Source organism: Andrographis paniculata, unplaced genomic scaffold (assembly GCF_009805555.1).
Source record: "Andrographis paniculata isolate CXL003 unplaced genomic scaffold, ASM980555v1 Contig43END, whole genome shotgun sequence".
In the NCBI taxonomy this organism is placed as follows: Eukaryota; Viridiplantae; Streptophyta; class Magnoliopsida; order Lamiales; family Acanthaceae; genus Andrographis; species Andrographis paniculata.
The window spans coordinates 908,411-935,260 of record NW_026137577.1 but is presented as its reverse complement, the minus strand read 5'-3'; the positions used below and the strand labels follow the sequence as shown (position 1 = coordinate 935,260).

General features: G+C 30.8%; 2 protein-coding genes across 5 annotated transcripts; one reads left to right on the top strand and one right to left on the bottom strand.

Annotated features, from left to right (window-relative positions):
- Positions 1 to 11,815: 11,815 nt before the first annotated feature.
- Positions 11,816 to 12,739, top strand: LOC127251233 (uncharacterized). The gene is made up of 2 exons (XM_051274844.1): positions 11,816 to 11,860; positions 11,918 to 12,739. Exons 1-2 carry the CDS (start codon positions 11,816 to 11,818, stop codon positions 12,737 to 12,739), a joined length of 867 nt encoding a protein of 288 aa, XP_051130801.1.
- Positions 12,740 to 18,524: 5,785 nt separating this feature from the next.
- LOC127251198 (uncharacterized) lies at positions 18,525 to 22,769 on the bottom strand. Of its 4 annotated transcripts, none has more exons than XM_051274789.1 (6): positions 22,691 to 22,769; positions 22,466 to 22,575; positions 20,668 to 20,986; positions 20,518 to 20,596; positions 19,468 to 19,630; positions 18,525 to 18,961 (listed from the first exon to the last, which is right to left on the bottom strand). In XM_051274789.1, exons 3-6 carry the CDS (start codon positions 20,831 to 20,833, stop codon positions 18,830 to 18,832), a joined length of 540 nt encoding a protein of 179 aa, XP_051130746.1. In that variant the 5' UTR covers positions 20,834 to 20,986; positions 22,466 to 22,575; positions 22,691 to 22,769; the 3' UTR covers positions 18,525 to 18,829. The 4 variants fall into 4 exon arrangements, with proteins under 4 accessions (XP_051130746.1, XP_051130747.1, XP_051130745.1 ...); XM_051274790.1 differs by having other exon boundaries at positions 22,466 to 22,561; positions 22,691 to 22,709; XM_051274788.1 differs by lacking the exon at positions 22,691 to 22,769 and having other exon boundaries at positions 22,466 to 22,651.
- Between the last annotated feature and the right edge of the window lie 4,081 nt (positions 22,770 to 26,850).

The window sequence follows — 26,850 nt, the reverse complement described above, 5'->3', positions numbered from 1 at the left end:
ATAGAAAAAATTAGAAAAATAGACATGATAAGTGGAACGAATGAAGTAATATTTATGTATGCGTGTATATAGATAATAACAATGGAGTGAAGATATTTTTAGATATGATGTTCAATTATGTTTTATAATTAGTTCTTGATACACCAAGTAAATAGTAAATTTTTTTAGAAATGATCAATCCATTTTATTGTAAATAATTATGATAGATTGATTATTTGCAGTCTGTTTGCTCAATTTATTTTTTAACTATGAGTCTCAATGTATACTTAGTGGTGACCGTGTGCTATGCACATGAATTTGTAAAAATATTATTACGTATAATAAAAAGAAATTATAAATTTAATTTGTGGGATTCACACTTATAAATTTTATTTTTTTTTTTTAAAAAAAAGCATCCTTTATCATCAATGAAAAAAATGAAAGTCATTTTAATTTGTGGAACCTACATTCATAAAATTTAAAAAAAAAATAAAAAATAAAAATCAATAGGCCAAAAAATAAAAAAATAAAAAAAAAAATCAATAGGCCAAACACCGTGGCAAGCCTAAATATTATATATATTAGATATATTCTATTATCTTAGAGAAAGTCATTCCTTAATTGAGATTCTTATAAAATGGTATGTGTGTTTCTTCTATGATGTATTTGCTTGGAGTATTTTTATTATTTCTTAAAGTTTTTTTTTTTTTTTTTTTGCAAAAATAAGTTCAATCAAATAATTACTTTTTATTATTATTTATAATATTTTAAAAATTAATTTTATATTTAAATATCATATTTATATTTATTTCATCTGTCCTATTTATTTTGTCCATATTACCATTGTTATCAGTTTCACATTTCATGTCATTTTTTTGGTTTTTTAATATTTTCAGGTCTTAATCTCATTTTAAATTTATAATTTTTTAAAAAATTTTAATTAGATTAATTATTTTAATCTGAATATCTAATTATTTATATTATAGGACAATTATTTTTACTAATATATTTTTAATTATTTATTATTTATATTTATCCTAAATTTTTGTATATACCGTAACTCAGATATATAAATCGGACGGAGGGAGTATTTATTATATCAAAAAATTTCTTTAATTCAAAATTTAAACACTCAAAAACAAATTTTATTTGGTCCAATGTATTTGAATTTGTATGAATTTTAAATGAATATGGATTAAAATTGACTTGGATTTAAAATATTATATAATTAAAGCTATTTAAAATAGCATTATAAATAGTACTCTTTCAGTGCATCAGACTTATTTTTTTTTAATAAATTTATTCATTTTAAACATATTTAACAAATATAAATCAATTTAATTAATTTTTTAACTTTTTACGAATAGGCTTCACTCAAAACTCATTTATATCCCTCTTCAATAATTAAATATTTATATTTATATTTAAAACTTTTCAATTTTTTTTTTTATAAAATTAGTTTTAAGTTAATTATAGATAAATAAATATATATTTTCATTTATGTATTATATAAATTTTTATTATATACGAAATAATATTTATATTGCATATATTTTATTGAAATATAATTCTAAAAATATTTAGCTCTATCATTACATTACATCCGTTTTTAAACTTCTCCACCTGACTCGACACATCCCTTAATATACTCGGGTCAAACTTAATCGTCTTACCTAATTTGTTATAGTACTACATCCCAAGGCAAATCTCTAAAACTTGAACTTCTTGTCATATCAAAGGAAGTTAAGGCATTCCTACTTTTATGACAACTGAATCAAATAAAATACCGTGATGGTGAGCCTACAATATATATATATATATAGATCACACATTTATAAGTTTGAGAAAAAAAAAAAAAAAAAGTAAATAAAAGCAAGTGAGCCTACAATATAATATACTTATTACCTTAATAATAATAAATGAAAATAGTCATATTTAAATTTCTTCATAAATATCTTAATCGTTATCTAGTTGAGCTCGTGTATCATTATGGTGCTCGCTTACTTGCCCGCTTAGATGACAAGTCGAAAGGCCTCGTCAATATCCATTTGCGCCTGATCTGAAGCGCGATCTCGAGACACCTATATCATACTAATTGAGTAAGTCTGAATAGCATTACCCAAAAACAAATCAAAAGAAACATAAAATAATATGCATACCAATTATTTAAACATATAACACTTTATTTACTTTCTTTGGTATATCATTGATGTGATCGCATAAAAAGATCGTATCATTTGCACGATCTTTGACTCGTCATAATTTTATATATCCCATTAGTAATTCTCAAGCAAATTAAAGGAAGATGTATTTTTACATAGCGAGTCTATGCCGAATAATTTTGGCCAAATACAAAAAATAGATAAATTCATGTTTGACAAGATTAGTCATAATTAAAAGAAAAAATCATAAACTATTATATTTGTAAAATTTTGCAAAAACTTTGAAACACAATTATATTGATATATATATATATATATTAGTGATATCTGTGTAGCCAGGGTGAATGATATGTATATTAATGATAGTGTGTAAATATTATATGTAATATATGGGAAATATGGTTATAGTATGTTATGCATGTATGTAATTATTGTATAAACAAAGAGAATCGAGGAAATAATAATATACTACATCTGTTCACCACCAGTCTATCCATTTACTTTTTGTACGTTAATCTTTGAATATTAATTATTATATCAAAACATAGTACAAATTAAGGAAAAATGACAAAAATATTTTTATTGGTGTTTTATAATACTAATGTAATAATATTTGTATAAAAAATTATACAAATAAAATGATATTTTTAATGTTAAAAACAATAACGCCAAATGTAAATGGATAGATTAGCTGTGGGCGGAGGTAATATCATATAATTTATTTGTTATATGTATTCAATACAACAACCACTTTGTATTTATCATAGACTTAGGCGACTAAAGAATTGGTTGGAAGTGAACCAATCTTTCCTCATAATTACTTATTAGACGATGTTCTCAATATTTGGAAAAAATACTTCATAAATGAAGTAACATTTTTTTTTTTTACCCCCAAATTTTATCTTTAATATATGTTGATATTTTATTTTTTTATATTTTGTATTATTTTAGATCTAAATTAAATTATTTTATTTATTTTAAAAAAATTATCAATATTGTACTATGTATAATTAAAATTTATCCCCCAAAATTTATCTTTAATATATGTTGATATTTTTTTTCTTATATTTTGTATTATTTTAGATTTAAATTAAATTATTTTATGTTTTTAAAAAATTATCAATATTGTACTACGTATAATTAAAATTTATAAAACTATATTTTTAGCTTAATATGTAAATAAATCAAAGTTAAATAAAATTTATGTAATTGTTTAAATAAATTAAGAAATATATATATATATATATATATGAAATATTCTTTTTAGTGAAAAATAATAGAATGGTTGGAGTGAAGTGAAGTTAAAACTTAGAAGAAAATATAATTTGAAATAAAATTTAGAAAAAATAAAGAAATAGTTATATTATCAATATTGAACTATTAATTAACATTTTTATAAAATAAAACCTTGACAAATTGTGCAGTTCCATTTAACAAGAAGTAACCCATCATAGAGAAATTTGCCAGGTTGTTTGATTTGTACTTGTATTTTATTTGTATAATCATATAATATTTTGATGTCATAGTTTTATAAAAAATAAATGTATTTATAAAATAGTTTGATATGAAAATCCAAAACACACAAGAAATTCAAAATTATTATGAATAAATATGAAGCACTAACCAGTAACAATTAAGCATGAAACTATAGGAAGTATCGGATATAAGAAGTACTAAAAATTTATGAATATATATAGGATGGGAATTGAACAATAAAAATATTAGTCATTGGATTACAATTTATAATTCAATGGCTTGTATTAATTTAGGAGTTTGATAGTAAATTTCTAATTCCTAATTGATATACGTACCTCAATCCCCCAATCTCCTTCATCCTTTGATGTAGTATTCATTAGAAAAATAATTCAAAATCTTCCAACAGAATTAATGGATGAGATCGACTGAGATGAGCATAATCAATTATCCATTATTCCAACTTTAATCAATCCCTCAAGATGCTTCAGCGACTTCACCAATACTGGATACAGTGATAATCGCTCAATCACTTAAGTTACATCTCGACAATTGATTTGAAATCGTAAATATCTTATGCAGTTTATTGGATTGGATTATGACATCTTTAGTCAAATTTGGATAATAATTTATACAATTGTGTTAATCTAATTGTTTTTATAGTTTTTCAAGATTTAGATATTAACAAAACTATTAGAATCTTGTATGGTGTGTTAAAAATTTGGTAAAACTTTATTAGCAATCATATTTAAGTTAGAACATCAAAATTACTATTAAATAAAATAAATTAACATCTTGTTCAGTTGACTTGAGCATTTACCTATGCATAGCGAAATATCTTATATTATGTTATACATCACGATATTTGATGAGCTTAAATACATAACTCAACATCTTACTATTTATGAGAAAGTATTTTATAATAATACATCTAGCATATTGTTTGATATATTTCAACATTTAATATATGCAGACTCCATAGACACACAATAAATTTACAAAATCAGAAATATGCATACAATTTCTATCGTGAGTATGCACACAATATGGACTTTTAAAATATAAAAAAAAGGATCCGCATAAGAGACAATATATAGAATATTGTTGCAACAAACCGAGGTTCAAAGAAGACAGTAATATGAAATCAAATCATCCCGAGATTCATAAAAAATAATGCAGCAAGTTAGGAAAAATCAAGACCATGTACCGTAATCATGAGAAGAGAACAGACTGTAATTCAAGATACGGCTTCAACTCGACAAGGAAAATGCAAAGTACAAAGTGACATACTTTGAAGACAACCACAATCATGATCTACATCCTACAAAACACAAGCACATGTTGGTATGAACTTGAATTCATACGACCCATATCTCATGATAATTGCAGTCTTCAGCTCATCACCCTCCCATATCCTTACCTGATAGTACCCTTTCCAAAGGTCTAGCTTGGACAATACCCTTTTTGGATGTAGACGATCGAACAAATCAACTCTGAAGGGCACTTGATACATGTTATTCACCGTCAGCTTGTTAATTGCTTGCTAATCATTGCACATCCTTAGGCTTATGTCATTCTTCTGAAATAGTATTGGCGCAACAAAAGGGCTCTTCGATAGAGTTATGAACTTGGCCTACAAAAGTTTTCCCAACTTCTTGCACAAATCCATCAACTCATCAGGGGACATCCAATAGGCAGATCGAGAGACCAGTTTTTCCCCTTCCAAAAAATCAATAGCATGATCAACAGCTCGTCTACGGGGTAATCTCTAAGGTAGATCGTCTAGCATGAAATCCTCGAACTCCTTGAGGACTAACTCTAATTCCTTAGACGGATCCCCAACTTCTTTCTCACTGTCACTCGGGACATTCCTATCGCTCAAATGGCAGTAAAGCTCAGCTCCCTCTTCTTCAGGCCCTTCTTGAGTTGTTTTGGACTGAGCTCTTTTTTTTGATATGCCATTACATCACATGGTGTCCCGTCCTCAGAGATCATGAAATTTTATTCGTATGATATCATTATAGGTTTGACGTGGTCCATGAACCTCATCCCTAGAAATACAACATAGTCATCCATAGGAGATATGTTACAGAGTTTGATACCTTTCCAATCACTGAGCTGGATAGGTACGTCCTTGGCTACTCCAAATATGGGGTTCCACCAGTCATTGAATCCCATAAACAGACCTCTAGATAGTGCTCACTGTGGGCCAATCTTACAGGTCATTTTCTCACTCATGTAATTGACATCGGCACCCGTGTCAAGTAAACACGTCGTAAGTACTCCATTTATCCGCACATTCACAAGCATCCTCCCTCCAAGTGTATTAGCAGAGGCTGACTTCATACATGCTACTCGGTCCTCGACTGATTCGGTTTGTTCATCCACCACTGCAAGGGCTCATCGACTAGGAAAATCCCTAGCATAGTGATCCTTACTCCTATAAATAAAACATCCGTCATATGTTGGCTAAAGCTTCCTCGTACTCCCAACCTTGGCCGTAGGTGTCTGTCGAGCACCCTAAATATCACCAACTTATGGGATCTTCTAGGTCTGATTTTCCCCACTTTTATCTTGGTTAGCCCTCTTCGACTTGTTGACTTAATTCGGATATTTCCATTCGACCTCAAGGATTCACTTAACATACATTTAAAAGGATCTTCTCCTTGATCCTTAGCTTAGTCCATAACCTTAAGCCCTCAAAGAACATCAGTAATGCCTCTTTAGGGGACATATTCAGCACCTCCAATAGTAGATCCACAAACATTTTGATATACTTCCTCAAGTGACCCTCTCGATGCTCCAGTCGACGGATCCTACACCATGACTCCTATTCGGCATCGAATGGCATTTGAAAAATCTTTATGTGGTGATGCTCTCTCATCACCGTGTATCCCTTTGTTCTGCCTCTACCAACTATGCGCTAGGCCCTTAACGAATCGAGATGCAATTTAGATTTTGGCTTCATCTCTCATGATGTCAAAATCCTTGAAGTATTTCTCGATAGAAAAGAGATAGTAATCCACCACTTGAACCTTTTGCTCCTCTACATAACTCTTAGAACATAGGATATTCCCCTTTGGGGCTACAGACGCTGCCTCGACCGGCCTCTTCGCCTGGAGTTTGGCTAGCGTCATGATAACTCTTGATTTTGTCATATTTTATAGCTTATATTTAATTAATTAATTGTTTATTCATGTCGAATTTTGGTATTATTTATGTTAATTTATTCTAATAATTGTATTCATTTCATCTTGTTTGTATAATATTAATTTATTAATTTTGAGGTGTAATTTATAAATTTAATTAATGTGTTTCTTAAATTATATTTTTAGGCAATATTTATGTGCTATTGAAGTATTTAATTTTGGCTAAATTAATTTTATTTAATAAGTATTATTTATTTAAATAAATATTTATAAGGTGTTTATTATTTATATAGGTGAAATAATGCTTGAAAACTGATATGGGAGTCCAAAACTGGCCTTAAAAAGCGAAAAAACAGTCACCAGCGCGAAGTCAACGGTCAACGGTGGAAAGTCAGCGCGTGAAAGTCAAAGTCAACCGCTGCGCGGAAAGCAAGCGAGCGCGGAATCAAGCGGCGGCTGGCACGGAAAGTGAGCGGCGGTTCCATAGGAGTGCGCGAGCGCGGAATTCAAGCGGCGGTCGCACAGAAAGCAAGCGAGCGCGAAAGGCAAGTGGCAGCTGGCACGGAAAGTAAGCGGCGGCTGCATAGGAGTGTGAGAGCGCAGAAGGCAAGCAAGCACAGAAGGCGAGCGGCGGCTGCATTTATGAGCGCGGAAAAGGGGCAACGGCTGCATTTATGAACGCGGAAGGCAAGCGGCGGCTGGCACAGAAAGTGAGTGGCGGCTGCATAGGAGTGTGCAACACGGAAGGTAAGCGAGCGCGGAAGGCGAACAGCGGCTGCATTTATGAGCGCAGAAGGCGAGCGGCGGCTGCATTTATGAGCGCGGAAAGCAAGCGACTGTTGTAATTACTGTCGCTGGTCAGCGGCGGCTGTATTAATTGCCGCTGGTCAGCAGTGCATTTACTGCGCCGTCACAATAATTCCTGCATAGAATTTTACTGCATTTATGTATCCTGCACCCTCAGCTCTTCATTTACTACACTCTCCCAGTTCCCTTAATTAAATTCCTGCACTACTTTTTAGCCAATTTTTGGCTATTTTTGTGTAATTTTTATTCTAGAACCTTCTAGAAAATAGATAGTTATTAGTAGTTATATTAGTAGCTATATTTAGAGTTAGTTATTTATGGTTATTTTTAGAAGTAGTTAATAGTTATTTTTAGAAGTAGTTATTTATTGGCGGTTGTAACCGCCAAGCTTCTAGAAGTTTTTTCCCCTATAAATATTCCCTCTAATTGTACCATATACACATATACATACACCATATATACACAATGATATACATTCCATACACTCTATTTTCTCCATTTCTTTTCTCCCATATTTTTATTTAGTTTAATAATACGAAATTTTCGGTTTTGTTTCACGAGCAAACGGATTTTCTCCCCCTTTTTCTTTTAATTCCTGCATATTATTATTGCTAGTAAAATTCCTATCATATTTTTCCACCTCGCCTTCACCCAAAAATTTCATGTTCGATTTGAATTGTTCAAGTTGTATTCCGACAAGGTTGCGGAAGGGCGATAGAAGAATCGACTATTTCAGCCCTGTGTCGTGTCACAAACGGATTTCGGGTAGTTCAACGTAGTTAAGTACGCGGGAGCCTTGTCGACCTGCTTAGTTGTTGTTCTGAATTCGATTCTGATTAAAGAGAGGTATCAGAGGGGTAGAGCCACTAGCGGAACGGTTGGAAGAACAATTCATGGGGCATAGGCGATGGTCTATTTGGTCACAGAAATTTCTAGTGACAGTAGAGTTTTTTGCTTATAATGTTCTTCGCTGGGTGTCGCTTAAGTCTCGTTGTAAATCCCCTAAGGTCGAGTACCAACCGAGTCGATAATCGGCTTAAGCGAGCAAATGCGATCACGTTCATTCCTCCGAGCCGCCCCGCAATTATACATATATTTTTCACTATCACGCCATCGTCATCCCGCTCATTTCATCCATGGAAATCTAGCCATTAAGGAACACAAAAGTCAGACACAAACGCCTCGCTTCATCCTTTTTGAGATACATATATTTTATTGCCTTTTAGTTAGATTTATTTTCTGCAATTTATCTTTTCAGTTCTTCGATTGCATTAACTCATTGCACTTTGTTTCTAATTAAATATAGGATATTCGCATATTCCCTGAGTGATGCTCACCGGTTAAAGAGATTTTTTATTTTTGACGAAATTTTTGGAGTTACTACACGAACACGCACGACACTATTTTCATTTTATACATATATCATTTTTTTGTATCTTAAAAGATATTTTAAAAAATTCTTCAAAAAATCTTCGATCACGTCACTCTCATCGTAGTCAACTCTTCATGAACATTTGAAGGCTCTGCAATCTTAGACTTCTCTAGCCTCGCAATCTTGATGTTGCATTATATTAGCTCAAGATTTCTTGTTTCACAGTCTCCTTGAGAGCAATCACCTCGGCCTTCAGTGCCTCGACGAGCTCTTGTATCGCCAATTCCCATTTTTTAGATTTATCCCTTATAGCATCGACTGAAGCTAGTACCCTTTTGCACAACTTGCTGCTCTCGAGTTCGCAGATACGTTGCTTCACCTCGTCAAGCTTATCGTGATGATCCCTGAAAGTTAGCTCCACCTGGTCGACCCATTCTCGAAGGCTCTCACGATATCAACAGACTTGTCCTAAGCGTTTATTCAGTTCTACCTCGGAACTTGGTTCTTAACCTCGAACTCAACATCAAACTTGTTAGTCGTCATTCTCTCATAACTCGGCTCTTATGCCACTTGTAATGGGTTAGATGATTCCTTCTTGAATACATTTCTTTCAGCCTAGCAACTCATCGGCACTCAAAAGAACGCTAAGGACGCAAGAACACCATAAGATACACCCGACAAAACTAAAGTGTGTATTGCTGTTTGTAAAGTGAAGCGAGTTACAAAATATGGGTGCTCTCCTATACATAGACACTATTTGCGCCTAACACAGGCCAAAGTATATCCATACTCGGATAGACTCTATCCATACTAATTTATGAATATGATAAACTTGTAATATCCCCGGAGTTGGGCCGGTGCGAGGCCAACTCTCGTGGATGAGTTGGTGCCAGGCCATCCGAGATTGAATAGAGGTTAAGTGGATTGAATACACTACTCATGTCAACAATGTGTACATTTTTCTCGGAAGCCCTACTTAAAGAACTCTAGAGTTAAGTGTGTGAGGACATAAATTCGCTGGAAGGACTCGTGTTGACCTGTGGGACCAATCTACGATCTCAACATGCTCGGCTTCGCATGGCTTGCGGGCTGGGGTGTCATAAAACTATACAACATATATAGATAAGCCACGTCTATTGGATAGATATGGACTTGGTCATAGGATGATCTCAATGTTTCTGGAAGATTCCAGGATGTTCTAAGAGATTTCTGCTAGCCTCTCCGATTCGGCATGTCGCACGGTGCTCTTCGGCCAAGGTTTCGGCCCGGGACATTCAATCCTGCCGATGAAATTGACCGATGACTCTCCTTAGCCTTCCGATTCTAGACACAAAAAATGCTTCTCTGGCAGTGCACAACCATAAGATACAATGGTTGTCCGGTATCCAGCAGCGGATCTATATCTCTATTCATATTCTAGTCCATGATAACCATGTCCTAAGGTGGTTCGGCTGGCACTCTAAGCCTCGACGCCTATCGAAAAATAACCAAAAAAAAGAGCTTCAAAATCTTACCGGAATTACTCACAAACGACTCATTGAAAACCTACCAATACATTCAAAACCACATTTCTTTAAGCCAAAAGCAGATAAAATGCAGAATTTTTCCAAAATAGATAGCACGCAAAATCTTTTCAACAAATAAAAGTGGGTTAAAGAAATAAATATTTAACTCAAGCGGTGATTTTCAACAAAGTTCTTAAGATGAATTTCCAATCATCTTTTAATATTCCAACAACAATTAAACGAGCAAAAAGATCATTAATACTTTGTGATTCTAGAAATATGATAAATTAATTAATTATTCAACTTTGGAAATACATTTATTACTTCCTAATCCAAAAAAATGATCTTTTGATAATGAATCTTATCTTGAATTATCTGATATAAAAATTGCTTATGTATCTACTAATATCAATCTTTCATTTCTATCAAACCATCTAGGCAATCCGAAAACATTATTTGATCGACAAATTGTTTCACCCAATGTTACTTCTACAATACCTTGTGGTCTAGTACGTGCCACAACTTGAAAATGACCATTCAACCTGTTATATTTGTATAATCCATATAGAAAATTTGCTTTGCTTGTTGTGCAATAATATAGTGTTCTATTGTATGCAGTAAATGTCTAAAATTAACATCCACAAGATGGTAAGCATGATGTTTTTGCACGCATGTGTTGGATCCTCCAATGACACCTAAAACAACATAATTTTCATATTCGGGTAAAGATCGTAAATAACTCCATAGTATGTTAAAAAATATTCAAGACATTCTCCGTGTTCATATTGTTGGAAATAATCCAGTTGTGAGAGACTAAGTCTCGTTGATTTAATTTTACTGCACATGTTTGAATTAATTTTATTGACTGAATAATTTCTTAGTACATAAGTTTAGGATTTATGTTTTCTATTTTTAGTTAATTAAGTTGTATTCATCGTGTGTTATCGACTCCAGTAGTGCCTATAAATACTGGAGTTGTGGAGTCCATTTGAGAGCGTTCACAGTAGTAATAATACACTTTGTACTTTTGCTTCTCTCTTCACATCACTATCATTTCCTTTCACTTCCCTCTTTATTTCTTTATCTTACACATATATACATATATAAATACATAAATATTGTTCTTTGTGGTTTGTTTTCACTTTCCCTTTCATATCTATTTCATCTTTCACCTTTTTCAATAACTCATATATATATATATATATATTTAGAAAGACATATACATATTTTTCCTGCCCACTTATTGGGTGATCTGTTCGTGTTGATTTGTTTTCTTGGGTCAAAGCCAACAAATAGTACCAGAGCCTGGTGTAGCCTGGCGTAATCTGGTATAAACATTGCATGCCCAAATACCCTAGGTTCAAAAGGATGTCGAGTGTTCCGCGGGGTGCGGGGGTGAGAGACAACGTCAGGGTGACGTTTTTCTATCCCCAGTTAACATCGAAAAATTACACAACTTGATCGATCAAGGTTGAGGCGATCGTGGAAGCCCAAGGAGTCTGGGAACCTATTGAACCTACAGAAGGAAAGACGGTAAATGCAAGAAAGGATAAGGTGGCAATGGCGCTCATTTTCCAAATGCTCCCGGAGGACCTATTATTGCAAGTCGCAACGAAGAAGACTGTAATAGAGGCCTGGGAGAGTTTAAAAACCAGATTCGTTGGGGCAGATCGTGTCAAGACGGCGCGTATGCAAACACTAAGAAGTGAGTTCGAAGGAATGCATATAGGGGGAGATACCCTAGAAGCATACATGGGAAAGTTGAGCGGGATGGCCGCGAAATATTCCAGCCTCGGGGCGACGCTAGATGATGAAACCTTGGTAAAGAAATTATTTGACTCTTTACCAAGTGAATATTATCCCGTTATTACAAGAATTGAGCAGTTTAGCGACTTGGGAAGTATGCCATTTGAGGAAGCGGTAGAGCGACTGAAGGCATTTGAGAAATGTACACAAATAGGGAAGCCAATTTCTCTTGGAGAGAGTCAATTGCTTCTCACCGAAGCACAATGGAGAGAACGAGATGGTCGAAGGAATTGCGACCGGTGTGGACGCAATAGGAACGACAACAACAACAATGTGAAAGGCTCAGGCATAAGGAATGACCGAGATAAGAGCCACATCAAATGTTACAAGTACGGAAGAATGAGGCAGTATACATCTGAGTGCAGGAGCAAGCTGGATAAGGCAGAAGCAAATTTGACACTCTTGGAGGAAGAAACTACCTTGCCTCAAACAGAAGATCAAGAGCCTATATTGCTGTTTTCTGAAGTAGACACCGAGCTCGTTTAAAGTCGCATCTAGATTGGCGGGAGATTGTTGAAAATAATCTAGTTGCAAGAGACTAAATCTCGTTGATTTAATTTTTCTGCACATGTTTGAATTAATTTTATTGACTGAATAATTTCTTGGTGCATAAGTTTAAGATTTCTGTATTCTATTTTTAGTTAATTCAGTTGTATTCATTGTGTGTTATCGACTCCAGTAGTGCCTATAAATACTGGAGTTATGGAGTCCAATTGAGAGCGTTCGCAGTAGTAATAATACACTTTGTACTTTTGTTTCTCTCTTCACGTCACTATCATTTCTTTTAACTTCACTCTTTATTTCTTTATCTTACATATTTATACATATATAAGTATATATATTTTGTCATTTGTGGTTTTCAATAAACCTTCTCTAGTTCGTCAACATCACTCTTTTTATTGTGTTTGTTTTCATTTCCCCTTTCAAGAAAAATGGGTCAAAATTTGTGATCGTTGCAGTATATGTTGATGATTTTAATATTATTGAAACTCCTGAAGAGCTCCAATCAGCCATGAAATATTTGAAAAGACAATTTGAGATTAAAAATTTTGGAAAGACAAAATTCTGCCTTGATTTGCAAATTGAATGTATGGATAATGGAATATTCATCCACAAACCCGCTTATACCCAAAAGATATTAAAACAATTTTATATGGATAAAGCACATTCATTGAGTACCCCAATATCGTCAGGTCGCTTGATCCTAACAAGGATCCATTTAGACCTAAAAAAAAATAATGAAAAAATATTTGGTCATGAAGTACCATATTTTAATGCAATAGATGCACTCATGTACCTAACAAATAGAAAAAGGTCAGATATTGCCTTTCAAGTAAATTTTATTGGCCAGATTTATATCATCTCTTACTAAACGACATTGGAATGAGATTAAGTATATTTTGCGCTATCTCCAAGGAACAAGTGATCTTGGCCTATTTTATCCGAATAAGAGCGACACAACTTATTAGGCTATGCCAATGCTGGGTATTTATCTGACCCGCATAGAGCAAAATCGCAAACCGACTATATATTTACATGTGGTAATATTGTGATATTTTGAAAATCCACCAAACAGACAATAATTGTCATATCATCAAATCGTGCTGAAGTATTAGTTATTCATGAAGCAAGTCGAGAATGTATTCGGTTGAGGTCAATGACCTATCATATTCAAAAGAATTGTGGGTTAATATCAAAAAATGAAAATCCTCCAACAATTATACATGAAGATAATGCAGTTTGCATTGCTCAATTAAAGGGTTGATATATTAAAGGAGATATGACAAAATATATTTCACCAAATTTTTTCTTTACCGATGACCTGCAAAAAAAATGGTGAAATCGATGTACAAAAAATCCATTCATCTGATAATTTTGCAAATTTATTAACCAGGACCCTACCAACAACAACATTCAACAAATTGGTGAAATGAATTGGAATGTGTCGGCTTAAAGATCTCAAATAAAGTCCAAATCAATGGAAGCAAATCAATACAAGAATGATGCACTCTTTTTCCTTCACTAGGATTTTTTCCCAAACGATTTTTTTCTATTAAAATTTTTACGGAACACATTCTTTATATAAAGTATTTAAGCAAAAAGTATTGTACACCACATCATAAACACATATGTATAGTGTCGATAGTTGATAGATGCTACGTGGCCATTCATAGACAACAACTTGTACTTAGTTTTACCTATAAATATATTGTAACTCATTCAATAATAATAATATTCAATTCACTCATTATCTCCTACCCCATCTTAATTCTTTCTCCCTCGGCACTATCTATTTTCACCTACTCACATATATATATATATATCTCATATATATTTACATACCTAATATATATATATTATACACTTATTATATTCAAACATAGTGATTAACAGTTGAGATTATTAAAAATTTCTATTTTTTTCCGATAATTATATTTACAATAATAATAATAACTTTAGAGTAAATGAGTGAAAAACCGAAAATGATGTTAAAAATAAGTTATTGATCAAATGTGTCGAGTGCCCCCAAGACATCTATTTTAAAAAGACAACAATTAAATTTATAATATTAGAGTATAGACACGAGCAACACGTCTCATCCATTTTTTTAAAAAAAAAATTAGGCAAAATTTTATTTTTTTTTATTTTAACGGTAATAAGTATTTTAGCATTTAACATATTAAGTGCACAGTTAACTAGAGTGTGACAACAAATTTCTTCTTCAAATGCACAGACAAAGTCAGAATGATAAAATTATATTTCACTAGTAATTAACAACAAACTTCATCATCAAATGCACAGACAAAGACAAAGCCAAAGTGTTTTGACAAACAAAATTAAATTCCATCCAACTCCAAACATCTTCATCTCCAAAACAAATTAAAAGTTTGTCTTTCAAGTTTGGAGCTTTAATCCAAAGTAATACTTAAAATCAGCTAGCAGCAACTGCCTAAAAAAAATAAAAAATAAAAAACCCAAAAGGAAAGAAAAAGCATGTCAATACAAAAAATCGATACACAATTCACGTGTAAAATTTGAGAATGTCCCCAATGAATACGGGAGGATCTTATAAATAAAGGGTATCAGGTGTCCCTAGCCAAATGTATCCTTGTCTGACAGTCATGTGTCCCTAATATGCTTCCACATAAGGTAGAGGAAGTGTCTCTATTCCCTAAGAAGGGAAATACCTTCAAGGTTGTTGCCCGCTTAATGAAGATGGTATTCAACATGGAAGAACCTGCTAAGTTATTCATGCATAAGAACTTACCTAGTGTTATGTATGATTGGTATATATCAGACCTCGGTGTGCATATGCTAGAAGTTATTATTTTGGTGGTGTTGGGGTTACCATTCAGTGGTATTAAAGTCAGAACAATGGTAAGAGCAACAACCTTCATTGAGTTGAGATTGATATTCAAATATTTCTTCTTAGAACGTATTGATTTGACCCTATAAGCGGGACTAAGCATGTTGTCGCTAGAAGCTCGTATTGCCCATCCGTGACTAATTTCTCCTTATTTTTTCTCTTATGTGTTCTTTTGATAGTTTATCCAGAATTCCCATAAGTTGTGCAAGAATAGTGGCGTTGAATCATTTGACTTTGACTTAGGTAGATTAAGTACTTTTTGGGTCGTCTCAATGCCACTGTAGTTTTAAAAAATAATGTTTAAATTTTTCTAAACGAACCAGAGCCAATGAAGCCAATGAATTGAATGAAAAAAAAGGGATTAAGTGGAACATAATTGACTTTTAAAAAATATTAAATAGATATGATAATAACTACAAGAAAAATCTTACCCTTATCATCCTCTTACAAATAATATCATTCAATAGATTCATTTATCACCATTGCATCAGTTGAAAAAACTTTATTGTCATTCTCTTAATCATCATCTCCACTATAGACTCTTCAATATCTTCACCAGCGTCCCTCATTTGACATATGGATCAAATGAATTATTGTCAAATTGTGGAATATCTATCACAGTGGGGAAAGTATCTAACTATGTTTTCCACTTTGAGACATCAACATTATAGTTTTACGAAGATATTCAATAATATAATTTTTAATTGAAAATAATATAAAATAATTATTAGTCTCTTATATTCAAACTGTTGCTGCAATTGTTGATGTATTTTTTCTTGAGCACGGTGCGATTGTTCCTCAATTCCATCTTATTCTATGCATTATGGCTCAAAACATGTTGCGAGCATAAACCTCAAAAAATTACCTTTGCAACTTTATCCCTTGAACTAAGACCAAGAACACAATATTTCTGGTTGAAACCTTCAAATGCATCAATTAAATCTTGATTCGGATATTGTGGAACATCATTACCATATAAACCCTAAAATTAAATAAAATTCATCTAATTATTTAGTTATAAGCACAAAATAATGTTTCATCAATAAAAATTGTACCTCATGATTAATTGTTTTTCCTTTACGAAATATTCCATCTTTTTTATCATAACACTTATGGTAAAGCTTAACCTCATTGAGTAAACATCATGATTGCTATGTCTATACAAAATGCACTGTTCTCGAGTAAAATTTGAAGAAATTTGCTGAGTTTCACTGATATTTGTAAAATTCGGATATTATATTGAAACAATGAAAGAGAAATAATTAATATTTAGTGATTACAAAAATCACCAATGGAAAATAAGTGTGCAATTCTGAAATTATTTTCATTGTCCCCCAGCTTGTATTATATCATAATAAGTGTTGTTGAAACATATGAAGTAGAACTCAAGTCTACGATATTAAACGAATTTTTGGTTTGGCACAATCGTTTTGGGCATCCTGATAATTCTATAATGAAGCAAATAATCGAAAACTCCATTGGTCATTCATTGAAAGATCAAAAGATTTTGAATTCGAATGAATTTGCGTATGTTGCATGCTCACAAGGTAAATTGATAATTAGGCTATCACCAACCAAAGTTGGTACTGAGTCTCTATCATTTCTGGAAAGAATCCACCACGTGGGTCATTTAAATATTTTATGGTGTTTATTGATGTATCAACGAGATGGTCATTAATGCATCAACGAGATGGTCACATGTATATTTTCTATCTACGTTAAATATAATCTACATATATATAAATACTAAATTATATATTATTTAATTTATTTTTTATTTATAAATAATATTAAGTTTTTATAACAAATATTTGAATATATATGATATATTTTTATATAAAAAAATATAATTATGAAATAAAATTAATATTAAGTATATTCGATGAAACTATAGAGTATAGATGTTAGTTTTATATTTTTAAAAAATATTTATCTTTTATATATTAAATATAAAAAAAATTATGTTGGGAATATTACTATCAAATATATTTGACTATTAATATATATATTTTTAATACTTTTTTGAAGTTATTATTTTATTATTAGTTTATACTTTCTAGATATACAACTATTTGATAAATTATTGTAAAAAAAATAATTCAAAATCACTACAAAACGTTCTAAATATTATTTATAAATAAAACTAATTTAATAATATTTAATTTACCATTTAGGCATTAACTTAGACCAAAATGCCTAAAATCTATAGATAGAATTCAAGCATAATTGTATAAATATGAATTTTATGAATGCAAGTAGAGAATGTTGTCAAGTACAAAGTAGGGTCTTAGAAGCAAATTAAGACAAGAAGTCAATAGCTTTTCGATGCCAATCAATTGCCTGGTTGTATGTTTCAGCCTAATTCATTCTTGTTGATATTTCAGTCCACCTTGCCCTCGGTTTATTATATGAAAAATCCGATACCAAATCAAAAAAAATTAAAAGAAAAAAATTAATTGGCAGAAAGTAAATCACATAGAAGGGTGAACATTGGTCGGTCCAAATCGAAAAATTATATATATATATATTTTTAATATATATATATTTTTTTTCGATTCGGACAAATCGATTTGGTTTGTTTGGTTCATTAATTCGGTCTAAAACCGATTTATAAATTTAGATTTTGATTCGGTTATGATTTTCAATTTTCAAACCAAATAAATCGAAAAAACTGAATTTTAAATAAAATAATTGTATATTTTATATATTGATAATGAAGAATGAATTAACCAAATAAGTGAGCATCATCATAAAAATTTCAAAACTTCGGTTTGTTCGATTTTTTAAATCGAACCAAACCAAATTAGTTTGGTTCGACTCAGTTTGGTTTTGCAAATTTTGTTCGGTTTTGATTTTTACAAACTGAAAATCGGTCAAAATTCAAAGGCCCGACCGAATGCTCACCCCATAATCACATATCTTCAACAACAATAGAAATTCATTAAGAAATATTTGTGCAGCAACTCATGGACTGTGCTATACATATATAATGTTTCTTAGCTATTTGTTAAATAGATGTGAACCAAATAAATTGCATATTCTTGATTCAAGAACTAACTTGCATTGGGCAAGCAATGTTCAGACCGGTGATTGAAACCGAACCAACCCTATATTTACCAGTCCCGCGTATCTGAGTAATTTTCTTGCCCGAGCACATTAACCAAAAAACAATCAGAGTCTCGACTTATATGGTGTGGATACCATCTGCCTCAGCCACTTTGGGATGAAATGCCAATTTGCTCCACTTCTGGGAACATAGGAACTTCATTCCCAACTCTACCTATTCTTTGAGGTGGCCACACAACATGTGTAACTCGGCCGCATATCACTCCCATAGGAATCTGCAAATTTTTTCATACCCTTTAACAAGTCAATTCCAGGTTTCCAAATTATTATATATGATTATATCCAGAAAAGGAGAAAAAAAAAAAAAAAGAAGCTTGAACTACTTCAATATAAACCAAACAGTTTCGTTAATCTGATCTCAGCTTAGCAATGTATCAGTTTCATTAACTCAATGATGATGTCAGTGCCCTGCTCTTCCTACATTCAGTTTTATCAGACCAATTTAGATAACGTATTGAATGCAGTAAAGAGAGAAACAAAATAATAAAAATTGACTTCACATTTGCACATCTTCAAGAGTCACTAGCAAGATTGCTTGGGAAAAGGTGAACTCACAAAACCTAGAACAAACAATTAGTTACCAAAGAAAAGGGGCACACAATGGTTTTGTCCCTAATTGAACCCCACTCTAATGATCTATGGCTTAAATCAGTATGAACTTCAGCAATATGCAAAATATTTCTTAATTATGCATCTATAACCTCAACAATTTACGACTTACAGGGCCAAATGATGTTGAGTCTAAGCTACAAGATGCATCTTCTCCGACAACCCAACAATGGCCTTTTGGGACGCTCACGGTGTGACATGAAGAGAGATGGATCAAATCACCAGGCAAAGCAGCAATCCTCTTTATGTATTTCTCCTTATAATTCATTGGTGAACTGCATAGGGTGTTAGCTAGATTGAATCAGCATATCTCCTTGGATCAGTAAAGTTAATAGAACATTAATATCATGTCATGCAAGCTGCCGAAAGCACCCAACCTCATCCATTATGAGTGAGAACCATATAACGACAATCTACAATGAATCTAAATTTCATATTCCAACTTAGTTCTAACATCACTTAAAATGAGTTGCTTCCTTTACCAATGAACAATGTATCAACTTAAATGTAAAGATTCACACAACTTCTTTAAATTTAAAAGATTCACACAATATATAAATACTTTTGAGGGGTTTCAAAAATGTGCTACGCTGCCTATTTTGTGATGAGCCCGAACATGTATCACACTTAAGATAAATTAATATTTCATACCAACCATATGTATCTTGGATACCACTGCACATCAAATCATCCCAAGTCCCAACTATATGCTTCCTTGTACTCTAACGGACACTCAGGCTCGATTTCATCAAAGATCTACATAGACCTAAGGAGAAAATGAAAAGATGTTTGGTTTTGAAGTACAAGCAATAGATTAACTCATACAAATAGCCCCACACAAAATAAAAACGCAACCTAATATGTAAACATTCACACAAATTAATATAATTCGTAGAGGTTTTGGAAATTTGCTAAACTACCTTCTTCTCCGATCAGCCCTAACATGTATCAATTTTCAGATAAATAATATATCATAAACAGTTGGAATAAACATTGGAAGGCATGTAGAACATAGCAGCTGTAGAAGGAAACACAAGCAATAGCCATAAATAAAATCAAGGACCACTCATCCACCTATTGAGAGGAAAGAAATTCATTAATGAGCATTAAGCACTGACAAAGAGTGGTATCATAAAGGGAAAGATATGGCGGACAACATTACCGAAAAACTACAACGTCTCCCCGTGAAAATTTGTATTTGTTAAGACAAAATTTTTCAACTAGCACGCGATCGTCTGCAACTAGAAATACAATCAATGAGAAACAGATACTGTTGCGTTGAGCTATAAAGGAGACACGTATAATCTCTTACCCATCACAAATGGTGAAGAGTTTTTGCAACGAGGATTCAAAGTAGGAGACATGGATGAGCCGCGAACAGGAATAACGCAGGCATATCGGTCAGTTATTGTGAGGCAAACTAGACCTGCAGTGAGAGATTGCTTAGCTAAAGTCCAGAAAAAGCTTTGAGAAGCCATCTCAATCTCAATATATGCATTTGAAGTTTGCAAGGGGTTCTGAAGCTTCGCTGCAGGGGGCCGGAGAATGAGGCAAGCCAGAGAGAGAGAGAGAGAGAAGAAGTCCCGAGGGTTAATGGAAGCTTAAATTGCAAAGCCCATTTCAAATTCAGCCTACACTTTAAGAAAGAACCCATTTAGTTGCCAAATTTTTATCCCAATCAAATTAATTGTATTTTATAACAAAGACATATTTTTTATCAAAATTTTGAATAATTAAAAATTACATATATAAATTAACGAAACAAAATTACCAGGAGAAAGACTTTTTTTAGTTTATAGATTTTTTCTTTCAAAATTTTACTTTAAGAAAAAAATCAATTTTGGTTCAATAAAATAAAAATAATCTATTTTAATTTTAATATAAAAAAACCAGGTCAATTTTAGCCTAATATAAAAAAAATTCAATGAATTTTTAAGTTATTTGGGGGTTTGAATTTTGAGTTGGGATTTGAATAATAAAAATTTTGAATTTGAATAGTTGTATGATGTGATATAAATAGATGTTGATGTAATATTTTGAATGTAAAATTGATTTTTAGTATAATATAAAAAATGAAAAATAAGTATTTGATTTGATGTTTTTAGGGGAAAAAATTGAATGAACAGTGTAAATCCAATCCAATTCCCAAACAAACACACCCTAATGTACACTACCATGTTATGCAACATCAGTTTCGTTAGTTTTTTTTAAGGTTGATACTAAAGTTGATTGAATTTTGTTATATTATGACTAAAATTGATTTATTTATATTAAAATCAAAATTGATTAATTTATATTAGAGAAAAATTCATATTTGTTCCCAATATAACCAAAATTTTCAATATAAAAATTTTATCGATTTTGGTCTCAATATAACCAAAATTCATTATTTTTTTCTCCAATATAATCAAAACTCATCATTCTTGGTTTCAATATAAAATTTTTATCAATTTTAATCGCAATATAATCAGAACTTATCATTTTTTGTCTTAATATAATCAAACCTATCTTTTTTTTTTGTCTCACTGTCAACAAACCGACGGAAAATGCTGACGTGGACTTGCAAGAATGTGCAATTTCTTCGAATATAAATATAAAGTTTGATTTCTTTTCACGTCAATATTTTCCATCAGTTTGTTGACGGTTGGACAAAAAAAAATAAAATTTGATTATATTGGGACCAAAAAATGATGAATTTGTGTTATATTAGGACAAAAAATAATAAATTTTAGTTATATTAGGACCACAAATGATAAAGTTTTGCTATATTGAGATCAAAATTGATAAAATTTTTTTATATTGGGATCAAAATTGATGAATTTTGGTTATATTTGGACTAAAAATAATTTTTTCCCATTGGATTACATTGGATCAAACTTAATTTTTTTCCTATAATTTATTTAAAAATCAATAATTATTATTGTAAAATTAGGTCTGGCGTTGATTTCAAGCAATCGGATAACCAGCCTGATCCAACCTAAATTAAAAAAATTTCGAGTAAGAAAAAAGAATAAAAAATTGCAACAATGTAAATAAATACCAAGCATGAGAAATGCTAGAAATGGTTCAATCCAACAGTTATACAATTCTCTGGATTCAATAATGCTTACCAAATTTGCCGATGCTACCAAATCCCAATCTCAATCCGAATGACTGTTCTTCCCCTTCCCCTGTATAAGCTTCAATTCGTCCATGGATGACGAAACCTACACTCTCAGATCTGAGTTACAATTTGGGAAATTAGTGAAAAATGAAAGACAGGCGCAGATACAATAATGTTCAAAAACCATAGAAAGCAGTCAAAACTCGAGAACAAAATGACCACCGGAGGCTACCTTCTTTATCACGCAGAAAATGAAGAAAGGAAAAGAAATGGCTGATGAGGCGGCTGGACGGCGTCTCCGGCGATTTAGGGTTCATATTAAAATATTGTATATTTTTATTATATATATTAAACAAATTCATTAATTTATATTAAATTAAAAAAAAAAAAATAATTGATTAAATTCTAAGATTTGTTTCTTTTGAAAAAAAATTTACACAATTCATTTATTGTATATATTCATTATTTTTCTATCAACCTTTTTGAAAAGAAATTTCAAACCAAAATACAAAATAAATAGGCTTTAACTCCCTTCTCTTTGCATATTAATTATAATTAAAATATTTTTAATATTAAATAAAATGACGCAAATAAAATATAACTTTTGAAGTTTGTATTTTTATTTTTTTTTTGAGATTTGAATATTAAAATTTTGAATTGAAATAATTGTATGATATGATATAAATAGATATTAATGTGATATTTTAAATATAAAAATTATAATAAAGAAATTGAAAAGTAGATGTTTGAAGGGAAAATTTTTTATAGATAGTAAAATTCGAAAAATTTAGATAAATAACACACCTTTAAATTATTTTGAGTGAGATTGAAAAAATTGATATAAATAAAGTCGCTACCCAAAAGTGCGCACTGGGTAAACCCCGGTCGAACCTAATACCCTGCAATCAGGCCCGTCGCACTAGGCGAACCATGTGTGACAGGTGACATGAGGCGTCGAGGGTTTGAACCCATAACCTCACGGTCACAAGTCCAACCCCTACATCACCAGGTTATCCCTTACGGGAAAATAAACTGTATATTTAATATATGAGTTGGAAAAGAGAGAGTTAATATATCATGTTTTGTTTAGATAAAAGATTTCCGTAAAGGATGACATAATGGTACGAGGATAGATTCGTGATAGTAAGGTTATAGGTTTAAAATCTGACGCCTCTAGGTCTTGTCACACATGTTCGCCTAGTGTAACTTGCCTTGTAGGAACTAGTTTGCAGGCTATCGGGTTCGACCGAGAGTTTATCCGGTACGCACTTTCGGGTATCGGCTGCAGGTTCTCACGTTATCAAAAAATTTTGAATATTATCTTTTAAAAAAATACTACCTATGTGCGGCTCTAAGAATCTCATTTACTTTTTACTTGTTGATATTTGAATATTAATTATTATATAAAAATGTAGTACAAATTAAGAGAAAATTACAAAAATATTTCTATGTGTCTTATAATAATATTATAATGACATTTATGAAAAATTATACAAATATATAAATATTTTTAATATTAAGCACAATGAAGCAAAAGTTAAATAAAACATTTAGAGCCAGACAAAAGAAATAGTAAATGAGATTATATTAAATAGTAAAACATTTATCAGTGATACGATATTTAAGGTAATTATATTAATTAAAATGATTAATTTATATTTTTAAAATATAAACATTAAAAACAACAGTACTTCATATATCCGGAAACAATTGACCACTTTTCTTAGTAATACAATATTTAAGATAACGATGTTGAATTATTTAATAATAATAAGTTATAATATTATTTTGTTATTTTTATGCAATTAATAATATTGATAGTTTTAAAATTAATTTAATATATATAATTAATTTTTTTAAATATATATTAAAATATTTTAAAAATTATCTCAAAATCAGAAAATATATTCAATATAGATATAATTTTGTATAGAATAATTTTTTATATGGTAAACTATTATTTTAGTCTCGTAACTAAACCCCTTTATCATTTTAGTCTCGTAACTAGATGCCGTTTTAAAATAGTTTTGTAAGTGAAAATTTTTCTTAATTTAGTTCTCAATGTCTATGTGGTATTCTGTCGGACACGTTTCGGCCTATTCAGCGCCATGTGGCTGACAAGTGTTTGATAATTTTTATTTTTTAAATTTTATTATTTTTTAAAATATAAAATATATAAAATTAAAATAAAAAATAAAAATTATTCACATGTCCGTCAGGTCAGCGCTACGTAGCGGCTACGTAGATAATTTATGTATTTTTTTTAATTTTAATTTTTAAATAAAAAATAAATAAATAATAAAATTAAAATATAAAATATATAAAAAATAAAATTTAAAAATATAAAATATAAAATATAATTTTTTTAAAAAAATATCCACATGTCCAATCCGATCAGCGCCACGTGACTGCGACATGGATAATTTATATTTTTTATATTAAAAATAAAAACCAAGATATAAAAATAATTAAAAAATATACTAATATATAAATTATTAAAGGTCATGTGGCTTGATTTGACGAATATATGGATAATTTTTATTTTTTATTATACTTATTTTTAATTTTTAATTTAAATTTAATTTAAATTTTAATTTAAATTTTAATTTTAATTTTAATTTTTTTTTTAATTTTAACTTTTATTTTTATTTTTATATTTGTAATATTTATATTTAAAAAAATAAAAAATTATCCATGTCAGTGACGTGACGTTGATTTGGCCGACACGTGTCTATTAGCATGTCACGTAAATGCCACATAGACATTGAGGACTAAATTGAGAAAAATTTTCAATTTTAAGACAACCTCAGTTATAGGACTAAAATATAAATGAATCTAGTTACCGGACTAAAAAATCAGATTACCATTTTTTGTAATATAAGAAAATGAAAACTATGCTTATTTATTTATAATTAATATAAACTAATTTTATATAAGATGTGAAAATTTTAAATGCAGAAAAAAAAATATTTATTTTTTAGGAGAGAAATATCAATAAATACGTTTTGAATGGTACTACATGATATATGATGTTATATATTAAATAGTTAATTAAATTTTGATTTAATAAGTTCTATCTAAACTGAAAAAAGTTTTAAATTGTTGTAGGACAAAAAAAAAAAAAACAAAAGAAAAATGTGTCGAGAGAGTATTATATTATAAAATTTCTATATTATTAATAATTATTTATTATTTATTAATATTAATTTCAATTTATATATTGTGACACTAATAAAAAATATTTTAAGACAATTGTAACGATTACAGATATACGGGGTCGTACCCCATTACCAATTTTTCTAAGTTCGGTTTGTTGCAGAATTTGATATTTTGATCCATTCGCTCTATTCCTAAGGAGTTTACGTGCAATACAAGGCTCAAATTGTGATTTAATTTTCTATTGTGTTTATTATTCACATTTATTTTTTCTAACATTACATACTTATTTTATAATAATATTCTATATTAATAATTTATATATTACACCGATAAATTAAATTATTTATACTATTGAACAATACTTATATAAGATTTTTTTTTTTTTTCCCTCTCTCTTTATAGTAAATTTCAGTGGGATGCGAAGTAAGAGGTCGAATTTCTGTATAAAAAAATGTTGAAAACTATAGGATTTTTTGTTTGAGTAGGAAAGTTTCGGCTCCACACATAGGTCGAGGTTGTTACACTGCAAAAGCATAGGTTGTAACGGGAAGAATACGATACGGCTATGGTTGTCAGCATGCGGGAAAACTATAGTCGTAAAACATGTATGCCTGCTACCTGACGCTACAACCGGAGCGACTAGCCCGTGTTCCGGTTCGTTCCTTAAGGTTGTGCGGGCCGTATAATCCTTTGGAGGCACGTTGACCGATGGTGACTGACTAGATAAAACTATAAATATAAATATAGAAAAATAAAAACTATAAATAATAAAAAGACAATTTAGAAAAAATCAAATAAAAAAAAACACAAATTTACAAATAAAATTTAAATTATTTTGTTATTAAATATTAAAATAATAATAAATATTTCCTCTATCTGAAAAGTTTAGCTTTATTTTTTGTATTTTTACAAAAAGTGAGCTAAATTTGATGGATGAAAGGAATAATAAAAATCACACTCTCCCGTCTTTAGCACCTTCCCGGACAACTACATTTATATGGGGTATAATACAGTGAAGGCCGCTTAGAGATGATCTAATTAATAGCAATTAATTTCTAAAAAATACAAAATTTTAATATATATGTAAATTTATTAATTTATCTATAAGAGATGAACAAATAAGTAAGTCTTACCTTAAAAAAAAGTTGAAGTGATGGTTGAGATAAATAATAAAAAATAAAAAAGTTGGAATATCGTGACCATTTTGATTTGTTCACTTTATATTTTTTATGG

Coding starts and splice junctions, on each gene's coding strand:
- LOC127251198 (XM_051274789.1), bottom strand. CDS start 20,833: ATGGCTTCTCAAAGCTTTTTCTGGACTTTAGCTAAGCAATCTCTCACT. Junction 19,631..20,517: donor GGAGACGTTGTAGTTTTTCG/GTAATGTTGTCC, acceptor CACCCTATGCAG/TTCACCAATGAATTATAAGG. Junction 18,962..19,467: donor ACTCAACATCATTTGGCCCT/GTAAGTCGTAAA, acceptor AAAAATTTGCAG/ATTCCTATGGGAGTGATATG.
- LOC127251233 (XM_051274844.1), top strand. CDS start 11,816: ATGTCGAGTGTTCCGCGGGGTGCGGGGGTGAGAGACAACGTCAGG. Junction 11,861..11,917: donor GGGTGAGAGACAACGTCAGG/GTGACGTTTTTC, acceptor TGATCGATCAAG/GTTGAGGCGATCGTGGAAGC.